Source organism: Monodelphis domestica, chromosome 8 (assembly GCF_027887165.1).
Source record: "Monodelphis domestica isolate mMonDom1 chromosome 8, mMonDom1.pri, whole genome shotgun sequence".
Classification (NCBI taxonomy): Eukaryota; Metazoa; Chordata; class Mammalia; order Didelphimorphia; family Didelphidae; genus Monodelphis; species Monodelphis domestica.
In genome coordinates this window covers 193,457,523-193,475,796 of record NC_077234.1, presented here as the reverse complement: position 1 = coordinate 193,475,796, position 18,274 = coordinate 193,457,523, and the positions used below count along the sequence as shown (strand labels likewise).

General features: G+C 37.3%; 1 protein-coding gene across 2 annotated transcripts in view; it reads left to right on the top strand.

Annotated features, from left to right (window-relative positions):
* Positions 1-368: 368 nt before the first annotated feature.
* C8H2orf49 (chromosome 8 C2orf49 homolog) overlaps positions 369-18,274 on the top strand; it is a 34,840-nt gene continuing 16,934 nt past the window's right edge. Inside the window, exons 1-4 of one of the 2 annotated variants that reach the window (XM_001364097.4) lie at positions 369-768; positions 3,190-3,356; positions 7,073-7,442; positions 8,711-11,855. In XM_001364097.4, coding sequence (XP_001364134.1) covers positions 670-768; positions 3,190-3,356; positions 7,073-7,442; positions 8,711-8,767 — 693 coding nt within the window. In that variant the 5' untranslated portion in view covers positions 369-669 and the 3' untranslated portion in view covers positions 8,768-11,855. Of the gene's footprint in view, positions 769-3,189; positions 3,357-7,072; positions 7,443-8,710; positions 11,856-18,274 lie in introns of those variants that run through there. The other variant, XM_007501185.3, reaches the window with a different exon arrangement.

Sequence of the window (18,274 nt, the reverse complement as noted above, 5' to 3'; positions counted from 1 at the left end):
CTAATTGAGGGGCTTTGGCTAAATTACCTAACCTTTCTGTTCTATTCTCTCATTTGTAAAATATGAGAATTAGAACTAGACCTCAAAGGCCCTTTTGAGCTCGAAATCGATGATCTCCTTGATTATGCAGAAATACTTTGACTCTGGCTTCCAATTGGGAAGATGAAGAAACGCATGCCTTGACACACAGCATAGACATTTATTCAATAAGTATATATTAAATGCTTGCCACATGCTCTAGGAACCTATGGTTCCCTGAGACTATTCTGACGTCACAGAAAACGCAGCCAATTATCTCACATTCAGTTCTTTTCATTCTTTTTTCCCTTCCAGGGGTCTATTTCATGTGTATTTTTGCTTCTTGCTTTTTTGTCCTTGAATACACCAAGATCTATTATGTCGGACTAACGTTGCAAACTTCCACCTGAACCAGGAAACCCTCTAGCGCAAAAGCTGCCCCTGGAAAAGGGGGTGCAGGGCCTTAGGCCTGCCTTAATAGAGATAAGACCTCCCTGCAGGAGGGTCATCCCCAGCCAAAGGGGAGTGGGCGGAGCGAGACTCCCTTACGGAACCGACCGTCCTTGTCCCCGCCCCCTATTACGTCACTTCCCGCCGGGGCTCCCTCGCCAGGCATTGTGGGTGGCCGGCCGGGGTCTCCAGGAGACGACCATGGCTGGGGATGCGGGAGGTCGCGGTTGCCCAGGCTCGGAGATGCTCCTGCACCCGGAGCTGCTGTCCCAGGAGTTCCTGCTGCTCACGCTGGAGCAGGTGAGGCGCCCTCCGGCCAGGCCAAGGAGATGGGCCCGGCCTGGGAGTGGGGTCCTCCGCCCCCTGGCTGCCGCGACGCTGTCCCTCGGAACGGGTCGTGGTGGCGATCGCAGCCTGTCCCGGGAGCCTTGATGGGCGAAGGAGGGAGGCTCTTCTGTCCTCTCCCGAGGCTTGCCTGGCGCCCGCTTGCCACACCCCCCGGCGTCTGAAATGGTTTTTTGGACGGCGAGGGGGTGCGGGCCTCCTCTCATTCATTCCACCTGAGGCTCCAGGTGCCAACTGCAGAGACCCGGGCAGGCTAGGGGAAACAGGCCTGTCAGGTGAGGACGGAGGTAGGGAATTACTATAATGATAATCGCCCACCTATCTGTGGCCCTTCCTCCAAGCAAGCCCTGGAGGTAGTTGATGCAAGTCAAGTGAAGAAACTGAGACTCAGGGTCTAAAGAGATTTCCGCAGGGCTGGTAAGTAATAGGCTAAGTCCTGTGTTCTGACAACCCCAGCACGCATTTTTCTGCAACATGTTGCTTCACGGAAGGAAAGGAGGGGAATAGGAGCCAGGACTGAGGGAGGAAGTGAGGAAGACGAAAGACTAGGGATAATAAAGGGGAGGATGCCTGAAAACCTCCAGGAACCGGCCTGTGCTTGGAGAACCCACCCACCTTTCTCGCCTCTTGTGCCCTCGTAATTTTAGGACCTTTCTAACTGTTGATTATTTACAATTTATCTTGTGTATAGCTTCTTTGTAACTTGTTTGCATTATTTCTTTCTAGTTCGATTGTGAGCCCCTCAGGTTCTAGAGAGGGGACTGTCTTTTGCCTTTCGTTATATCCCTAGCACTTGGTATAGGTCCTCATACTTAAATTTTTATTGATTGACTGACTGAGGTCATGTCCCATGTTTCTTTTGATTCTGCTCAATTATGTGGACTATTTATCAAGTTAAAATAGGCAGACTTGCAAGGGGAAAAGTACTGGACTTAGAGCCAGAAAATTGGGTTCATTTCTGTCAGCACTGAAACTAGGTAAGTCGTTTTGGCTCTGTCTCACTTTCATCTTAGTTGTAAGGTGGTAATATATTTGCATTACCAAGCCTACCCTGATAGACTTGTTGAATGTTTGTAAAAAACACTTTGTAACTCTGAAGGTTTTGTTTATTGTGGCTTTATGTTCGTTATCTAATGATATGTTTCCTAATGAACATTGAAAATCCCAAGGTTTTTTACAAAGGTCTTTAAGTTGGTAAAGAATTAAAATTTGTAAGAAAGTTGTGATTCAACATAGAGGGGAAATAGAGACAAACAGTTTGTGTTTCCTTTGGAGAAACAGCAAGTTGTATGTTAGGAGTAGATGGTACTTTTGGACAATTTCATGTAAAGATATTAATGCGCTTTCTGGCCTTTCTGGAAAGAACTCTGGGGTAGAATCCCACTTAATTTTCTATTCTCTATTCAGCCTCTATTCTTTTATCAACCATAAAGGAATAAGCATATCAACCTCAGGAATGGATTTTTTTTTAAGTTTTGATATTGCAGTTTCATGTAAAATAGGTATTATTATAGATCACAGGGTTTGTGCCTTTGAATGAAGGAGGGCTTCTTTCATTCTTTGTTCCTTCAGCCCCCTGTGCTTAGCAAGGAGTCTAATACCTAGTAGGCACTTTGCTGATTGGTGGCTTACACTTTTTCTTCCTATAACTGTTCCATGAGACCTATAAATGGATTGAGAATTAGGTGGAAGTAATACAAGATTTCTATTCCATCGATTGGGGGGGGGGTTATAGTTTGCCTTTTGCTTTCAAGAAGAGAAGAGTGAAAGGGAATGAGGTGACAAGAGAGGGATGTTTGCATGATGGGTGGGAAAAAGCAGAAAAGAAGTAATTGATATAAAGCAGATTGCTCTAATGGCATAATAATGCCAACCTCAGAAATAGCTGTTTTGAAAATGTATAGCTTTTGATTCCACTACCCTCTGCAGGTGACATTGATGTAAGGAAGTCATATGTAAGAAATAATGCTTTTAGAAGTTAGCATAAGTGCCATACATTGATCACCTAATAGAATTGAACCTTGGTGGCAATAAGAAAAGTTTTTTGAGAGGATGTGGTAGATAGTAATTTTTATTCTTGGTAGTTAAAGTTTATGCTACTGTGTGTGGCTGAAAGGACCAATGTGTAGTCATATGAGTACTCTTTTTCTACATAAAAGTAGTCTAGGTTTTAGCTCTAGCTGCTCTTTGCAGAACTTGATACTGTTACAATGCTTCTTGTATTTCTTCACTTTGTGTATCTTTTCTCTTCCATTGGTTATTATTAGACTTTTTTGGATGAGGGGAGAAGGAGTTTGTAGACTATGACAGTGGTCCAAAAACACATTTCCTTATCTTGTTAACATTTTGAAAATATTCTTGTTTTCTTTTCCACAGAAGAATATAGTTGTTGAAGAGGAAATAAAGATCAACAAAGATGACCTTACCGATTTCTATGTTCAACATGCCATACCATTGCCTCAAAGGGAATTACCAAAAAGTAGATGGGGGAAAATGATGGAAAAGAAAAGAGGGCAAAATGAATTGAAAAATGAGCATAAAAGGTACTTTTGTAGTGCTTCTGGTTTTAATTTCATGTAGTTTGCACCCTCAAAAACTTTTAAGGCATTATAAAAATGAGATGTAAAGGTAAACAGTATGTATTTTTCAGGACTGGAGGATTGGGACTTTATAAAATGGAAGACATATTGCTCAACATCAATTAGTGTCAAAACTATCTGAAGGATTTAGTGCTTGCAAATTCAATTATGAGCCAAAAGTATGACATGAAAGCTAAAGCTAATAGAATCTTGGGTTTCATTAAGAAAAGTACAGTTTCCAAGAAAGACTGCTTTGGTCAGTCCATACCCAGAATATTATTTTCAATTTTGTGGGCTTCTTTTTAGGAAGGGTATTTGTAGGCTGAAATCTTGCTCAGAGGAGGATAAGCAATCTGTTTAGTGTGAATCTTAAAATTTCTCAGACTCTACCTTAGAACATTTTTGGTTAAGGCTGCTGTCCCCTTATTTTTCAATGAAGGTACTTAGTCAGTAATGTAGGTGGGAACTCTAACATTACTCCATCCATACTTAGGCATACTTTAGGGGAAGATAAAGTTGTAAACTCCTGATTGAACCATGAAAAGTCCCCAACCCATACTTAAAGTGAAACAAGAACCCTTAAGCTAGGTCTATTTTTAGATCTAATACAAAGGGGTGCTAAGTACCCATGAAGATCAAATTAATCAGGCAGCTTGCAAAGGACAAGATTAGTCTACTCAGGTATGAATTAAGAATGGTCAGTCCTTTGGAAAATGTCTACTGTGATTGGTAGACGTAGAAATTTAGGGGAGGTGACATAGGAGAAAATTTTCTTTGAAAGGAAGGGGTTTAGGCCTCTGAGGAAATTCAGCTTTGGAGCTGAATTAGAGGTCAGGAGTCAGAGGAGGCTGCTGGAGCTCTCTCTTGGTGGCTGAACTTAGTTCAGCTTCCTGAGCTAATTTGGAGGGTCTCTCTGAACACTAGAGCTTGCTTGGAACAAAATCTTGTGGTGAGTGATTAAATATTGACTGGTCTCTCTTAAGGCTTAAGCCTAGGCCTTTTCCCATTATTTCCTCTTACTCTCTCCCTTTCCTTAATTCCTTTATTTGTATTAATTAAAATCTCCATAAAACCCAACTGACTTGGGTATATTTAATATTTGGGAATTTTCCCATGGTGACCACTTTATTTTTACTATAAACTCAAGACACTAAAAATTATCTTTACAGTTTTGGCTATTCAAAGTCTTGAAACCATATTTTCATGGTCACAGTTTATGGCAACCACTCCTTTGTCTGTTCCATTAGAGGACTGGGAACTGCCATAAAAAAACCAGTAGAAGGAAACAAGAAGTTTAGCCTAGAGAAGAGAAAACTTGGTAGTAGAATGTGAGAAGAAACAAACAGCTGTCTTCAAGTTTTTGGAGGGATGTCATGTGGAAAAGTGATAATTGACCAATTTTGCTTGATTCCAGAGGACAGAACTAGGAACAATGAATGAAAGTTGCAGAGAAAGCCATGGGGAAAATGTCTAACAATTTAGGACTGCCTCTAAAGATTATGGTTTTCTTTTCACTAGAGGTTTTCAGGTGAAGATTTGCATGACTGTTTTATCTTATTGTTTTAGAGGATGTTCTTGTTGAGGTACAATGTGAACAAGTCTTTTCTGCCTCTAAGATTCTCTGATTCTGAAGTTGTCGGAGTCACTTTGCTGACAAGCTGGGCATTGGAAAAATAGGCTCTAGGATTGGGCTCATCTTTTCGTTTTACTGACTTTATATCCTTGCTCTGTGTGTTTTTATCAGAATCACTTCCAAATTGGTGGGAATTATATGAGATGATTGCAAACCTTCAAGCACTCTCAGTTGTGTCTTTTTATGGGCAACATTTTTGGCACCTGTCTTATCATGTACCTAATTCAGGAAACAAGGAGTTGGATTCTTTAGTTCTAGTACTTTGATGTTTTGAGCATAGTGTCATTGATTCATATCATTAGAGTATCCTGTTGAAGAGACCATCCTGGTATGAGTTATGAAGTTTTGCTCTTTTCCTTAGCTTACAGACCGCACAAGTTATTCTACCTAGGCATCTCACTGATCGATTGATACCATTGGTCACAAGATCACAAGACTAGATTGATCAGCAGGAAGTTCATTACTGCTGTTGGAAGACAGTGTGTTACCAGTCATCTTCATATATAAAATCCAATCAAATTGTTAATATATTGTTATTGAATATTCTTGGGGCAGTTTTGAGAGCCAGGCCTAGAGAAGGGAGGTCCTGGGTTCAAATATGACCTCAGACACCCATAGCTGTGTGACTTGTGTGACTCTGGACAAGTCACTAACCCCCCATTGCCTAGCCCTTAACATTCTTCTGAGACTGTTGAAAAATACTATCGCATAGACCTAACTCCATTATATAGTTGGGCCTGTGACTGTAAAGCCTGTTGTTTGCCTTATGGTGAACACTCCATTTTAACTCAGATTCTGCCACCCTTTGTCTTAGAGGTTATGTGATAAGACAGTTTATGTGTTGCTATTTGTTTCTAGTAATATGTAACTATACTGTGGCAGACTCTTTAGGGTTGTAAAAGAAAAGACTCTGCATACCTCTGCTGTAGTTGCCTGTTTTGTAATTTTATCATATGACAGTCCTCAAAAGATTGGCCCAGGGTTTTTTGTTTGTTTTAGCAAAGATTTAATGGTAATATACTTGTACTTAAGGAAATTTCCCACAAACAGCCGACTTGCACAAAAACAGCGCTTTTGCACAAAAAGTAGAGGATGGTTTTGGCTTATGAAAGACATCAAATATAGTTTCCCTTCATCTCAAATGATTTGATTAAAGTGAACTGGCTTACCACTTTTTCAGAAACTGACCTACTCCATAAGTTTAGGTGCTTTGGATGCACAAATGAGTCTCATAATCAGTTATTCATTTTGACTGAAAGTTTAAATTAGCTGTCAGTCATTAAATTATTTTCAATAACTGAATGAAGTGGCACTAGTAAGTCTTCATGAGGGCAGTTAGGTGGCACAGTAGATAAAGTGACAGCTTGGAGTCTAGAAGACCTGGGTTCAAATTTGGCCTCAGGTACTTCCTAATTTTGTGACTCTGGACAGCCTTGTTGGCCTAGCCCTTGTTCTTCTGTCTTAAGAGTTATCAGTAAGACAAAAAGAAAAGGTTTTAAAAAAATACTTTATAGCAAATATCCAAAGTACCTTTGATTTGTATTATCTTTTATTTAAGGAAGTGGAATTACTATGGTACATTGACCATTGATGTTGTTAACATGTCAAAGATTTAATCCAATCTTCTAATTTATTATCCAATCTAAACTACTAAAGGCAAAGGCAGCAATAGCAATGAAATAGGTATTTCTAAAGAACTAGGAGGGTGTCAGCTATTTACATTTTTGGAAAAAGTTTGTTCTTGTAGACTCCATTTTTAAAACAACCACTCTTCTACCTTGTATGCATGTTTAAAGCTGAGCTTCAGTGTGTTGGTCATGAATGTATAAAACACTAGGATAAATTAACTGATAATTATTTTCCTCTATTTTGCAACTACAAACCTGGTTGGTAGTACAAATTAGATATAATTTTACAAATTCTCCATCACAGCTTTTCCTCCCCCTTTGAAAATCAGAATAGCTTATTTTGCATTTGTATTTCAGCTAACTGGTTTGCTAATCCAGATTATATTTTTCAGGAGTTAAAAACTGTTTGTATTTTTCAGGAATATGAGTGTGGAAAGTTTACGGAAAAGACCCCTCATTGTCTTTGATGGAAATTCAACAAGTACAAGCATAAAAGTGAGAAAGACTGAAAATGGAACTAATGATCGTCTAAAACCTCCTCCATCAGTAGGCGTTACTAACAATACCTTTAGGAAGTTACCACATTCAAACACTTCCTCCCTTATTCTGCCTTCTACCTTGCCTACAGACATTAAAGTGGAAAGCAATAATGACACTAAACAGAACCATGTGTTAATGACTAGTAGGAGTACACTGGCCAATGTAAAATCACCACCATTATCTCCTGTTGGGGGAACTACTGTTGTGAAATTAAAGAGAACTGCTCCAAAAGAAGAAGCAGAATCAGTGGTAGGTATATGATGGCTTTCTTACTAAAAAGGGGCCTGAAAAGCATGTGGTGACTGACCTGAGTTTTCACTTGTTCATCTTGAATCTATTAATGGCCTTTTTTCCTTTTTGTTTTTGTATACTTTGAGGCTTGAAGGACTGAAAAATAACCAGAGTCTTAATCTGTTAAAAAACAGATCTCATTCACTTTTTGTATCCATTTGTAATATGGCTTTACACGAACAATTTTAGGTCATAAACACATTCTACTTTTAATTATAACGTCATTTGTTTTTACTGGTAAAGAGTTGTGTATGAACTCCCCTTTTTTGGAGGTCTGTTTGGAGAATTCAGTGTTCTGCTTGGAATTTTCATAAGTTGACAAGATTGCCACAGAATTTAGGCATCTGGTAGAAGTTTTAATCTGTTCAGTGAGTCTTTTGAGCTGGGTTTAGCTAGCTAGGTAGTTCCTCATAAGAACAGCTTATTTTGTGATACATGTATATGTGCGCATATTCTTACAATGAATTCACTTTTAAAGCAAAGGAGAATGGAGAATAGTTCATTTTTCCTGCCTTGTTTCTCATTGGGCGGAGAGGGTCTTCCTCGTTTTTTCAGATGAGTAACGGTCTAGAAATCCCTTTGGGGGTAGGTTTTTTGAGGGGGGAGAGATCACATGGAGATCATAACTTCAAATATTGCAAATAAAAGCATAAATCCTGTTAATAAACAAGACCTATCAAACTCAAAACCCAGTACAGACCTTGTGGTTAGAGGATGATTTAAGTAGTAGAGATAACCTTTTTACACCCACCAGAGATACTAGTATGCCTGTCTCCCATGAGCTTTTTTCTTTTTTGGGTGTGGGGGGCTAGATTTTGGAACTGGGAATAGGGAGCTTCTGGTGAGGAAACTCCCCACCAGTGTGTCACAGCTTATAGACTTCGAATGTAACGTGGGGCACGAAGTTCTGCAATTTACCCAGTGTTACAAAGCAGGATTTGGAACCAGGTCTTCCAACACTTGAGGCTTGCTTTCTCTCCGCTACACTGCCTCTCCTTAAATTAGAATTTGCTGTTAAAATTGCAGTTTTTTGGATAGTCAGTTCTGTTCTGTTTTCCCAGTATCTGTGGCATGTATTTTGCTGGACAGGATATAAAATGTATTTCCACCAGATGGCAGCAGTGATCTACTGCAAGCACCATCTTTGTAAACCAGGCCGTGATGTAGAATGTCCTGTTTTTTGTTGAAATACAGATAATAATTGATTTAACCATCTTTCTTTTCAGAGTGACTGCAAGCCCACAGAAGCAAAAAGGAAGATCCAGCATGTTACATGGCCGTGAATGAGTGGGGTTCCCCAAAATGTAAATATATCTTCTAACCGTAGATTCCAGAACAAAAAGGTCACATTTATTGGCCAGTTTAAGTACTATATTTACAGGGGTTCTGACTGCTGTGGAATTTTCTTAAAAGGTTTAAGACAGCCTTGAAGATAAGTTCCAAAAATTTACCTTCCCCTTAAACATTTTTTTCTTTTTAATCCTTGCCTCTCATACACTGTAGTCAAATAGTTAAAAATCAGTATTTTTTGCTAAAGACCTGACTGAATATGTCATTAATCATCTTGGCCAAATGGCTGTTTGCAAGTTTAATATTAAGCTTTTTGATTCAGCATAGAAATAATTTTCACCAGACATCTTCAGAGTATGTGACAATTTTCTAAATTTTCATTTATCTCTCACTTTCTGTCGTAGCCAGTTGGTGGGTTTTCTCCATGAGTGTGTGCTCAGTGGAAGAACGTTTTTCATATAGATGTATCAGCAAATAGTATTAAACTAATTCCCGAGAGATCATCAAGTAACATGCATTCATAACATGGTTCTTAAACATAATCAGAATTTACCTGTATGCTGCTGCTTTTATGGTTTCCTCTACTCACAGGTAACAAAGAGAAGCAGCTACTGCTACTTTCATTGATGGAACTGGTAATAATGGAAGACTGGTTGAGTTATGAATTTATTGGGTATAATGATGTTTAATTTAAAATTTACCCATCTGTGGGAATTTATATCTCAATCTTTGATCTATTGTCATGATCTTGCACCTAAAAATACAGATATCCTTCGCTGTGTTAATTTGAGGTTAAAGAAATTTTGATCCTACAGAAACGATCAGCTCATTGTATTTAACCTAAAGATCTCTTAAAATAGTAGCGGCTGTTGACAGTGTGTGCTGCTGTAGGCAACCCTTACTGTCTAGGCTGTTTAGATACTCCTACATAGGTAAGAAAGAGAGTTGTATTAATTGTATGGATAGAGGCAAGAGGAAATGGTCTGTGATGAGCAGAAGAAAAGATTTTGGAGCTAGAAAATTTTTACAAAGGAAATATGAACTGCCTGATTGAACTAAGTAGATATAACATTGCTGGTTATATTTTAATGGCCTGTCATGCAAGGGGCCATCATCCTAACTCCTTAATAACCAAAATATATTAATTTATTTAATATTTTGTTTCAGTGGGCATGGATCTCTGTTTTTACAATGGGCCAGTGGTAAAGGAATCACTTTACATTAATATGCTTTACATCCAACTTTTCTTAAACTCCTTGATTACGTAAAGTACCTGTTTGGTTGACCTTCAACTTGGGGTAGGATTTTTCCAACATTTTATAGAGTAGTTCCTTTACTTTTTGATGCTGAGCTTGTTTGCTTGAGTTTAGTCCTTCTTACAAACTATAATTTAGCTTTGTGGATAAATACTTTATTAAATTCCAGCCCATGATTTTTTTTCAAAACATCATATGTCTTTCAGCTCAGGCTGTATAACCTGTACTATGTATAGTAAAATAGATATAGCCTAGGTGTTGATGATTTTTGGATACGTGGTAATCTGCAGGGCTGGTTGATATGATCTTGGAGAGCAACTACAGTCATAAATGTATGTGTTCTGAGTATTTACACAATTGCAAATTTGGGGTAGATTATATTTTGCATAGTCACACTTAACTTTCATTTCCATTTCTCTTAGTTAAGTGAAAATTATCCTATTGGCAATTCTTAGTCAATGGAAACATTGTAATTGCTTTTATTATTCAATAAAATTAATTTCTTATTTGTGTATTTAACATACAGGTTAAGTTGGTAATAACAGCTGAACTGTGTAACACCATTGCTTCAAATTGAAGTTTATATTATGGTCATTCAGAGTAAATGCACATATGGCAGCACATTATTAAACTATTTTTTTCTGTTTGAAACATTGTGGAGAAGTCAGAATAGAAGAGTGCCATGCCACGTACGTATGTAACATGAGCATCTTCTCGAGATAGATGCATTTTCTCTTAACCCAAGAAAAACCTCTCTCCACATAATAATGCATGTTAAAGACAGGCTTGGGGAGTAAAAGTGTTGGAAGCTCAATGTTTTAAATTTTTGTGTATTGTGTTTATGTCTATGATGGTTTTAAAGGACTTTGGAAGAACTTGGTTTAAAATTAGAAGAACTTCATTCTGGATATTCCTTTGTTCACTAACATTCTGTCAAGTCTAGGTAGTAGTATCTAATTCTACCATCTACAGGAGCCAGATTCTCTTATTATATGGTATTGTTGTCACTATGTGGCTTGATGAAATTTTAGTGGCATTGTGTCACTTCCTTCTTCCAATGTGTATATATACATATATATACACACACACACGCACCATTTTCTTCAATATTTTTAGAATTCCTTTTTCCTTACTCTTTTTTTTGTCAATTTTTTCCCTTTCTCCACTGCCTAATCTTGAGGCTTGCCAATGGCACCCATGGGCATTATTTTGGTTTATTGATGACTTTGAAAGCAGAAGAGATTACTTGCTCCTGCCTTCTCTCTAAGACCTGGGTGCTGCTTTCACTTTAGAGCCACAAGGCTCCTTTTAATTATAGAGTACTAAATAGCATCACTCCGGTCTGAAAAGTAATTTACCATTTAAAAATTTCATATTAAAAACTACAAACTTATTAGGCACTAGGAAAAGCTGGCTCAGCTAATATTATGACCATGTTCTGTATGCCATTATTGAAGCTCTTCACAATGCACTTCTTGGAGTTATATTTTCCTTGACTTAAGCTGTGGAAGAGTGTCCTAAAAGTGATCTGAAAGCTCATGAAGTAGCAATCACCTTTTTTTAAAGTTTACATTAAGTAAAAATACCAATAGATTGTCATAAATATGTATTAGCTTCCCTTCACTATTGTGGATTTTCAATTCCATTTAGATGCTGTAAAATGGTCAAAATGTTCTTTTTTAAAAAAGTGTGCTCTTTTACTAAACACTTGTGAAGGTTTTGTACTTCAGTACAGGAAAGTTTAATATTGTAATGTACATTTTTTGTATGTAAAGATTCTTTTAAGTAGCCTTATCCTTATTTAAATAAAATTAATTCAACTCTGTTTGAAGAAGTCCGTTATTTGTACATTCTACTAGTATATGAATATAAGGCATGACAATCCTATTTATTTTAGTTAAACTATCCTAAAAGAAGAAATGTATAGTTTTTTTTTAATAGCATAGATTTCCATATCTCGATTTCCTGAAATGCCAGGAATCTTGACATATCTCAGGTCAGAGCACCCAACTCCTAGTGGGAGAAGAGCCATAAAGGATTGTGACAGTACAGATGCATTCTGCTATAGAAATTGTCACATAGAAACTTGTTCAGCCTCTGTATAATTCTAAAAAGATGGGCTAGAGAAATGCTTTTGTGTGAATGCTGGGAGCTGTCAGGCCACAATGTCTTGACATGGTCACACGTGGAAGCCAGGAGGTCACAAAGTGGCTCCTTGGCAGGATGTATATACCCACTCAGCCCCCTCTGTGTGACTTCTCTCATTAACATCCCTTACTATTGGAATTGCTGTGATTATTATTCTCTCCCTAGCTTCAGGAAAAATATGAGAGCAAAAATGCTTGCAGGTTTAATACTAATGCTCCTCTAGAATACCACCAAAAGAGCATACTCACAAAATCAAACCCAAAAGACTATCATGGGTTAACTTTTGCTTAGGTATATAATTTCTTTTTTTTCTTTTTTTTTTAAATAATATTTTATTTGATCATTTCCAAGCATTATTCATTAAAGACAAAGATCATTTTCTTTTCCTCCCCCCACCCCCCATAGCCGATGTGTGATTCCACTGGGTGTCACATGTGTTCTTGATTCGAACCCATTTCTATGTTATCAATATTTGCATTAGAGTTTCGTTTAGAGTCTCTCCTCTGTCATGTCCCCTCAACTGCTGTAGTCAGGCAGTTGCTTTTCCTCGGTGTTTCTACTCCCATAGTTTATCCTTTGCTTATGAATGGTGTTTTTTTCTCCTGGATCCCTGCAAGTTGTTCAGGGACATTACACCGCCACTAATGGAGAAGTCCATTACGTTCGATTATACCACAGTGTATTAGTCTCTGTGTACAATGTTGTCCTGGTTCTGCTCCTCTCACTCTGCATCACTTCCTGGAGGTCGTTCCAGTCTCCATGGAATTCCTCCACTTTATTATTCCTTTTTGCACAATAATATTCCATCACCAACATATACCACAATTTGCTCAGTCATTCCCCAATTGATGGGCATTCCCTCATTTTCCAGTTTTTGGCCACCACAAAGAGTGCAGCTATGAATATTCTTGTACAAGTCTTTTTCCTTATATATGTGTATAGAATGATCACAAAATGTTAAACGATTTGTCAAAAGTTAATATGTCACCCAATTATCTGCATTTGAACATGTATGTTGAATATGTATTCATTGGGGTATAAAAATAAACCAACCCTGGGCCTGGTGAAGCAGCAGTTCCATGCAGAGCCTGGCCCCAGGCTGACACACACATAGCTGTCTTCCATCACTCATTTGAGCCTTTGCCGTCTCACCTGGCTGGGAACTCCTGAAGCAAGGAAGGCCTGGAGCTCTCAGCATGTGAACAAGCTCATTCCAGGGAATAGTCAAAAATAAATCAGATATATAAATAGAGGAAAGGCAGGATAAATTGGTTTGCTCTGGATCTTAATATCTATCCTACCATTTTAAGCACTGTAAAAGTAATTTATGAATTTTCATTCATTTAAGAAGCATTTATTTTCTCTCATTTCCTCTCCTTGGGGGTAGGAAACCTTATAAAAATATGCATAATTAGGAGACAGGTAATTCAGTTGAGTGAGAGTCAGGCCTAAAGATGAGGGGGTCTTGGATTCAAATCTGGCCTCAGATACTTCTTGCTGTCTGACCCTGGGCAAGTTGGACCATTGCCTAACTCTTTATGGCTCTTCTGCTTTGGAACCAATAACAATATTTGATATTTAAAATATTAAAAAAAAGAAATATGAATAGTTGAGAAAAAAAAACATTCAGGAGATGGGCCACACTTTCAGTGTCTTGTAGAATTGTAGTTGGTCACTGCAGTGATCGTAATTACTAAAAATTTCAAAGTTGCTTATCTTTACAATGCACCATATTGCACTTCAGTTGTATGAAACTGCCCCTTTTATAATTTCTTATGGTGCAGTAATAGTCCATTCCATTACAGTTGGGCCAAATAAAAATGCAAAGTTAAAATGGGGGGAAATTAGTAAAATAAAAATACAATATAACAATGTTAATTCATAGTTTTTTAAGTCAATATAATGTGGGGTACACGGCAAGAATCTATTTGAACATTATGCAACTATGTTATGTTCATGTAACATAATTTGTTCTGCTTTTACAAAACAGTTGATATTTTGCCCTTAGTTTCCAATTCTTTGTTTTTATAAAAGAATTACTGTAAATATTTTTGCACATATGGGTCCTTTTCCTCTTTTTTGGGACAATAGGCTTAGTGTTGGTATTGTCGTTTCAAAGGACATGCACAGTTTAGTAATTTTTGGCTAGTTCCAAATTGCTTTCCAGAATGGATGGGCCAATTCACAATTATACTAATTGTGTTAATGTGCCTGTTTTTCTGTGTCCCCTCCAACATTTGCCATTTTCTTGTTTTGTCAGCTTTGACCATTTGATGGATGTAAGGCAGAACTTCCTAGTTGTTTTAATTTCCATTTCTGATTATTACTGATTTCGAGCATTTTTTCAGATGGTTATATAGATAGGTTAGATTTATTACTTTGCCAACTGTTTGCTCATATCTTTTGATATGAAATTATAAATGTGAATCAATTCCTTTTGTCTTAGAAATGAGATTTATCAGAGAAACTTTGCAAAGATTTTTGTGAAGGACCTTTTGCAAGTTTATATAAGATTATGAGCTGCTTCAATGTATTCTAAATTATTAGTTTTTTGATGTATGTAGATCCATAATCTCAGGAAGATGGCCCCATATTTCCTTCAGATTTGAAAAGTACAACCCTTTCAGTTTAATCAATATAATAGATAAAAGTAACAACAACAGAAGTTAATTCAAAAAATAGTTTTTAGAGAAAATGTTGCTATTAAAACAAATTTTTGTGATGTTAAGTCTTTTTTTTTTTGAAATCTAGGAAAATGTCACTAGGTGCACTATTAGAGAAACTTTATATAATATGTAAAACAATTATCGTTTGTGTAAGCCTGTTCTAAATATTTTATCCTTCTACAGAATGAAGTTAACAGTAGTGATATTGAAGTTGTAATAATGGATGAGATAAGAGATTCATCTCAGTTTGAATATTATTTGAATTTTAACTACATATTCTAAAGATCTGAGAACAGAAGCTGATGAATATGTATAACGTTGAGGATTGGAGTATAGACTAGGACCTAATGTTTTGTTTACTGGCTACTTTCTCTTTGGTATTTCTTAACACCTTAAATTACCGGTCAGTTTATTAACAGGGGAGAATGAAAAGACAGTTCTTGCATTGCCTCTGGATTCAGAAGACTTGGGTTCAAATCATGACTCTGTAGCCCAATTAGCAATCGGGCAAATTTCTGACTTCTCTGATTCTCATTTACCTTGTCAATAAAATTGATGGTGGTTAACCTTTTAGGTTCTTTTGATATCTGGAAAGCTTTAATCCCATAATAATGTAATGCATGAGTGTTTTTTCACTATTTCCAATTCCTTTCTAGACACGTCAGAAGAATTAGCATGATGTGATTGACATTATTATTGACATCTTCTAAGAAAAATTTCCAGGTCTTAAAAAGTCAGTTCCTTGATTCATACTCTATTTCAAATACATAGTTCCAGGCAGATGCTTTTATCCCAAATGCAGATAACAGTGATGAAAAATTATGATTATGCAGTTCATTTTCTTGATTATCTTTTGTAAAGAATTTTTGTATTATTTTAGTTTTTGATTCTTATCTTCAAAGCATCAAATAAGTAAATACAAAATATAACATCACAAGATAGGGAATAAGTAATTTAAAATCCATTTACAACTAGTTTTAACCTTACATAAAACTGTCTAAAATCATTTAGCTAATGAGTACTTTCAGATGTGTCTACAATAATAATTATATGAAGAGATAAATAATAAGCCCGTAAAATGTGTGCTTACTAGGCCGCTATTTAGAAAAGAATGTTAGAGCTTAAAGGGACCTCAGTCCATCTACCGCATTTTGCAGATAAAGAAACAACCTATATTTTATTATTTTTTATTTTTGACTTTTTATTTATTTACTTATTACTATTTTTATTTTGCTTTTAAACATAAGAAACAACCTATAGATAGATGTGTCACACAGAGGTTAATGGCTGATGTGGTGCTTTCATTTAGGTCTTTTGACCCCAAGACCCCAATTCTTGCCACAATTCTATACTGCCTCTCAATATCACCTAGTTTAAACTCTTACTAGGTGACTTGCACATAAAAGGCATTATTAAAAAAAAAAGTTGAAATTGGTAAACTGAATGGGATAAGCTGTTTCATAGGTAAACTCATGTAATGTGGGCTTTTGTTACTTCCATAACGAAGCTTCATGGGTACCTGTCCCAGGTGAGTAGTCATATCCTTAATTATGTAGGTTAATGGAGAGTAGAAGATAATACGTACAGTAAAATATGAGAAGATTGTTTGACTTTGCAGTTCCATTCAGAGATAATCCACCTTGTGCCCAACCATTGCTCTTTAATCTACTGTATACCCTTAGGAGCTGGGCAGTGAACAACAGTACTTCAGGGCTTCCTAAGCAAGTTGTAAAATATAAGTTAATAGTGGATTTCAAGTTTACAGAGTAGTATGGCAAGTTTAAGTCAGTTCTATATCTCTGTCTCCAACCTGTTCCTTTAAATTCTTGAAATCCTTAGTCCTTATTATCAGGAGGTTGTACTAACACCTCAGTCTCCAGGGATTAAAAACTGAATTTCACTCTTTCGTGCCTCCAATGTCTTCATGACAAGCCTTCCTTCTTAGCACTGCCAAAATAATCTTCCTAATTCACAGGATAATCATGTTACTCTTTTCCAAACATTCCAGAGGTTTTTCTTTGCCCATAGGATGTCACATTCTTTAGGCTGTGAGATAGGCTTTCCAAAATCTTGCCCCAACCACTCCCTCCTTTTTTCCTCCATCCCTCCCTTTTTTCCTCCTTCCCTTCCTTCCTCTCTTGCTCTTCTTCCCTTCCTTCTTTCCTCCCTTCCTCCCTCCCTCCCTTCCTTCTGCCCTTCTTCTCTTCCTTTCTCCCTCCCTTTCTTCCTCTCTTGCTCTTTCTCCATTCCTTCCTTTCCCTTGCCTTCTATCTTATTCTAATAACAAATTTCCATATAAGTTTTCCAAAGTTATAGAATCCAAATTGTCTCCCACCCTTTTTTCCCTACCCCCTCCTGGAGCTGACAAGCAGTTCAGTGTGGGATATACATGTGTTATCTCGCAAAACAAGTTTCCATATCTTTCACTTTTATAAGTGAATTATCTTATAAAAGCAAAACCCTAAAACATCCTTATATTCTATTTTAGAATCAATACTAAGTGTTAGTTCCAAGACAGAAAAGCAGTAAGGGCTAGGCAACTGAGATTGTGCCGAGGGTCACTCCTAGGAAGTGTCTAGAGGCCTGATTGAACCCAGGTCTTCCCCAACCCAGCACGTTTTCCAAACTCTTTTTGCATTGTACATTCTAGCCAAACTCTACTTCTTTCCATTCCTTTATTTTGATCCTTCCTTCTTCCACATCCATGCTTTTTCTTATGCTGACAATCATGCGTGGAAGAGACTCTTTCCCACAGTCCTCCTTGAACTTGTTCTCTGTTTCTTGGAAGTTCCCAGTTCTCTTAAAGCCCAGCTCAGATGTCCCTTATTCCAAGAATGCTTCCCTAGTGCCTCCCACCCCAAATGTTCTCTTCCCACTAGAATTTCTCACACTGTTTTCTTGACCTTGAAACAGTAAACATTTATTAAATACATACCATGCGAAAGATACTGTTGTAGTTAACAGGGATACACAGATGAAAGATGACACAGTCCTTGCCCTTCCCTGATGTAGTTCGAAGTTGAATAGGAATAAAGACATGGCATGTGCCTGAAAAAGCATGATAAACAAGATAGGAGCAAAAGAAAAATCCAAAGTGCCCCCCAAATTTGAGGAGCCAACAATCACCTAAAGCTGGGAGGGTCAGAGGTTTTTTGGATATTGTAGTACTTGAATCAGACCTGAAGAAGAGATTTCATAGAATTACTAAGTTTGATATTAGGCATGACCTCAATGGACATCTGGTCTAACTTGTACCCTAAAGAAATTCTTCACCAACATATTGGACAGATTGTCATCCAACCTCTGCTTGAGAATTTTTTTTTTTGCTTGAGAGAAAATCTATATCTGGAGGTAGCCCATTCACTTTTGGACAACTCCAAGTAAGAGCAGGATTAGGAACAATGAGTGGAAGTTACAAAAAGACATGGAA